Source organism: Apteryx rowi, unplaced genomic scaffold (assembly GCF_003343035.1).
Source record: "Apteryx rowi isolate R43461 unplaced genomic scaffold, aptRow1 scaffold_1282, whole genome shotgun sequence".
NCBI classification, from domain to species: domain Eukaryota; kingdom Metazoa; phylum Chordata; class Aves; order Apterygiformes; family Apterygidae; genus Apteryx; species Apteryx rowi.
The window spans coordinates 16,295-20,831 of record NW_020447511.1 but is presented as its reverse complement, the minus strand read 5'-3'; the positions used below and the strand labels follow the sequence as shown (position 1 = coordinate 20,831).

Here is a 4,537-nt window from a genome sequence, read left to right as displayed (position 1 = left end):
CTCCATCTGCGACTCGGACACGGACCCGCGGGAGCTGGAGGCCTTCGCCGAGCGCTTCAAGCAGCGCCGCATCAAGCTGGGGGTGACCCAGGCCGACGTGGGCTCGGCGCTGGCCAACCTGAAGATCCCGGGCGTGGGCTCGCTGAGCCAGAGCACCATCTGCCGCTTCGAGTCGCTCACCCTGTCGCACAACAACATGATCGCCCTCAAGCCCATCCTGCAGGCCTGGCTGGAGGAGGCCGAGGGCGCCCAGCGGGAAAAAATGAACAAGCCCGAGCTCTTCAACGGGGGCGAGAAGAAGCGCAAGCGGACTTCCATCGCCGCCCCGGAGAAGCGCTCCCTCGAGGCCTACTTCGCCGTGCAGCCCCGGCCCTCCTCCGAGAAGATCGCCGCCATCGCCGAGAAATTGGACCTCAAAAAGAAYGTGGTGCGGGTTTGGTTTTGCAACCAGAGACAGAAGCAGAAACGGATGAAATTTTCCGCCACCTACTAGGTGGGGGGGCTGGGGGAGCGGGAGGGGCGGCCCGGTCCCGGGCCCGCTGCCGCCGCCGTTGCTGCCGCCGGGGAGACGGGGCYGCGGGGCGCCCGTGGACCAAGGGACGGTGCCGAAATCACCACAAACTCGTCGATGAGCGGAGGGCATGGGGGGGCGCTATCAGTTATTGAAACAAAAAGACACCGGGACACCCACGAGGAGGAGGAGGAGAAGGTAAAAATGCTCTAGAAACCTGTGGGGGTCACTCCTGCAGCTCGATCCCCCCTCTTCCCCCCGCGGCAGAAAGAGCAACTGAACGCATAAACACACACAGACACACACCAATAAATGCCGTGACAGCAACAACCACAAACCAAGAAACCTAAGTCACAACTTTTGGAAGGAAAACAAAACCAACCACCAAACCCGGAAGGTGAAACTGTTGGTGATGATGCTACATTTGTTTCGGTTTGGGTCTCTCTTCATTACTTTCCTTTAGTTGTTTTTTTCTTTCTTGCTTTTTCCCTTGCTTGATAATGAGGACGACCATGGTTTGGCGTGGGGATTATTTATTTATTTATTTATTTATTTATTTTTGCGTGTGTGTGCGTTTGTTTTGGTTTGTTTCCTTGAATGACTTTTTTTTTTTCCATGAGGCTTTGTCGATGGGTCTTGTCTGTGTTGGGGGGAGCGGTGCGAGCGGGGCCAGAGCAGGGAGTGGGAGCGGGGCCGGGAGCGGGGTCGACCGGGCCGGGGCGGCGCAGGCGGCGGCCCCGGGGGCAGAGCCTGCCCTTCTTCCCCAGGCACCGCTGGGACGGCCGGACCTGAGCAGTCCCTTTGCTCTCCGCTGCTGCCTCAAAAATCCTAGATAGCCAAAGGGGGAGGAAAAAAAAGTTACTTCACAGCCCCTTTGTTTCCGCTCCTTCCCGAGCGTGTTTGCGCTTCTACCTATGTCTAAAGACAAATCCCTGTCTCGGCAGCGATGTGTCAGGAGACGGCTGCCAAGCCGGCGGCGATGCTCCGCGGGCTGCCCCTCTCGGCGCTGGAGGAGATGCCCGGGCTCCTCGCGGCCGAGGCGCCCCGCTGCCGCCCCGCCGCCGCTCGGGGCTGGGCTCCTGCCCTGCTCCGCCCTGCGCGCTCCGGGTGATTTCCCGGAGTGAGCAAACGAAAGCACGGCTGCGAAGGGGCAGGGCTGGAAAGGGCATCGGTTTCCGAGGGGTCTGCATGTTGGGAATAAGCGGGGGGCGGAGGGGGGCAAAAAAAGACACGTTTGGGTTTGAAGCTCGTTTATTGTAAATAATAAACGTTAGGTAGAGGACGGCTTTGGGGGTGGGGGGTGGTTCAGTTTGCACTATCACAGTCTCCCGGATTGGAAGCGATGATGATATTCCGTAATAACGATGCTAATAGTAATCAAGGTGCATTAGATGTCTCGCGGATTGAAAATAAATAAAAAGATGATCAGAGCTCATTAGGTAAAAGACCAGCTATGTGCAGAAGACATTGCCTGGGTCTGGCTGTTACTGAATGATTGACAATGCTTTTAAGTAAAAAGGAGTTTCTGAACAGAAAATACCCTTCTGTTTAAAACAAAACAAACAATAGACTGAAATTATTCATGATCTAAAAAAAAAAAAAAAAAGAAAAAAGGCAGAGAAAGATCCGTGATAAAGTCTCGATATTATTTATTTATTTAACTATTTATTTTATTATTATTATTGCTATTATTAATATTATTATTTTATGTATCATTGTTTGCAGCGCAAACATTCTATGCATTTCGAAACTGAGCACTAAATAGATTAGCTTCTGGTAGAATCTTTTGTGGATGGTGTAATTTCACAGTTTAACTGCCTGTTTTCACCGAAAACACAAACATTCTTGTCACGTTCTTGTATTTAGATTTAAAAGAGGAAAAAGAGAAAAAAAAAGAGAAGAAAGACGATTGTAAATATTTTCTTTAATGCATACACACACACACACACACACACACACACACAAAAAGGGTTACAAACTGCAACCACGTGTGGATCCTGAAATGTCTCACTGAATAATCTACCTGTCCATGTATGTTTGCTGAGCTTTCTCCTGGGTTGTGTCTTTACTCTATTACTTTTATTTCTATCAGAAATATTTCTGTACGCCAAAATACAACAGGGAGATGCGTCCCAGCATACTTACAAATAAAACAAACGTGAAAACAGAATAGTTGTTATTATTGGGTACATTTTAAAAAAAATCTATTTCCGAGACACGGCTGGTAAATTCAAGGTACAGCCGTTAGACGATAAGACTAATTCTACCAAAAAGAAAATAGTGAGAGATGTATTTTTCTGCTAAATCCAGAAATCATTACTTTGAGATAGCTCTTATGTGAAAATCGGTGCTCTGAATAAAATTAACTATATATTAGCTGCGTGTGTTTCTTGGAGTTTATTCTATAACTGCAGAATATAAATCAAAGTAAATTTTAAAAAGGACTTCTGAAGTATTTCTTTTCAGTTTGCTGGAAAGGATTATGCACCTACAAAATATGTATAAAGAAAAAAAATTTTGGGTGGTTTCAGGTTTATATGTTGTTCTGACTGGCCTAATTGCACTTAATTATGTAATAAAATACTTTATTTTTATTTTGGGTTAATAAATATGAAAATCATAAACTGATCTCTCCTTATGTTGTAAATGCAATTGTTCATTAGGAACGTATAGGATGCCACCTACTGCTTCAAGTGATCAAAGAACCTCTTTCTATTTTCTGATGATCTGTGACTAGATCAGATGCCAAATGTAAAAAGTTACTTAATAGCTGGGATTATTTCTTCTGTAGACATATTTTAGCCAAATCTTTTTAATTTCGCCGGTAAATCTGTGAATCAAGACACGTGATGTTCAGAAAAGAATAATACGTTCATAAAGCTGTGATTTTAAACAACTGTTGATGTTAAAAAATAAATACTAAAGGTATTTTTAAAACATAGATCTCGTCCACCGGAAATTGACTTGTTTCTGTTGTTATTAACTTGAAATGTCATCAGAATTTTTAATAAATGCATTTGTAAAAATATTATTTTATAGAAAAGCATTACCGGATATCATTTTTGGAGAGTCAGGAATGAACAAATAAAATTAATTACAAATGCTGAGTTTTTTTCATCTGCCCCAAACAACTGAAATGTTACAAGCGACAATACATTTGTATTATACAATAATGACCAATGTATGTATTGAAAAGTTAAGGAGTTTGTTTTGTAATAAGTACAATCCTTATCGAGTACAAAGAAAAAACAATACGTTAATAAAACTGATCATGAAAATAAAAGCTTTGCAGAGTTTCCTATTTTTTTTATGGTAGGAAACTGTGCAAAACCGGAATGTTCTGCTTTCTGTTGGATGAATCTGAACAGTTCATAAAAATACCGATGAGGCCTTTTTAATAAGTGCCTCGCTAAAAATAGCTCAGGGAAAGAAAAAAAAAAGATAAGTGTGTATATTCGTGTTTTTAAGGACTAACCTAACAACTGTTAAAACTTTCACTTCCAAGAGAGAAAGTAAGAAAGAAAAGACGAAGAGGCAGAAAATTCATTCGCATTTATTCCCCAGCAGCCTGTAATCGCCTGCACACGGAAGTCCAATCGGCTGCTAAAAAAGATACAGAATATTTTCCTTGTAATAGTGAGAAAGGCCTTTGCTGGATGGAGGCTGCGACCTCTGGTACCTTCAGAACTTGCAGCCGCCTCAGCAGCTATGACCCCTCCCGAGGACACTTCGGTACCGCCGTCGCTTACAGTTCTTTTTTCCCCCCACATCTGATGTGTCTTGCCGCTTTACTCTGGTGATTCCCGAGTCCTAAGCCCGTAAGACCCGGACTGACTCCTGGAATTTCGCTTTAACACTTGCTCTCCAATTGCTTTCARCTTAGATTAGGCCATCATAAATGAATAACAGACACCCACTGCCATGATCGTATTGATTTTTACTCTCCTGTGATATTAAGACTAATTCGGTCCTGGTTCAACAAGTAAAAAGGCTCCCCAGAAGGCGAATGAAGTGTCCTACAGCACA

General features: G+C 44.5%; 1 protein-coding gene across 1 annotated transcript in view; it reads left to right on the top strand.

Annotated features, from left to right (window-relative positions):
• Positions 1-493, top strand: part of POU4F1 (POU class 4 homeobox 1) — a 2,023-nt gene extending 1,530 nt beyond the window's left edge. Inside the window, exon 3 of the mRNA XM_026055972.1 lies at positions 2-493. Coding sequence (XP_025911757.1) covers positions 2-493 — 492 coding nt within the window. The remainder of the gene's footprint in view (position 1) is intronic.
• Positions 494-4,537: the final 4,044 nt, after the last annotated feature.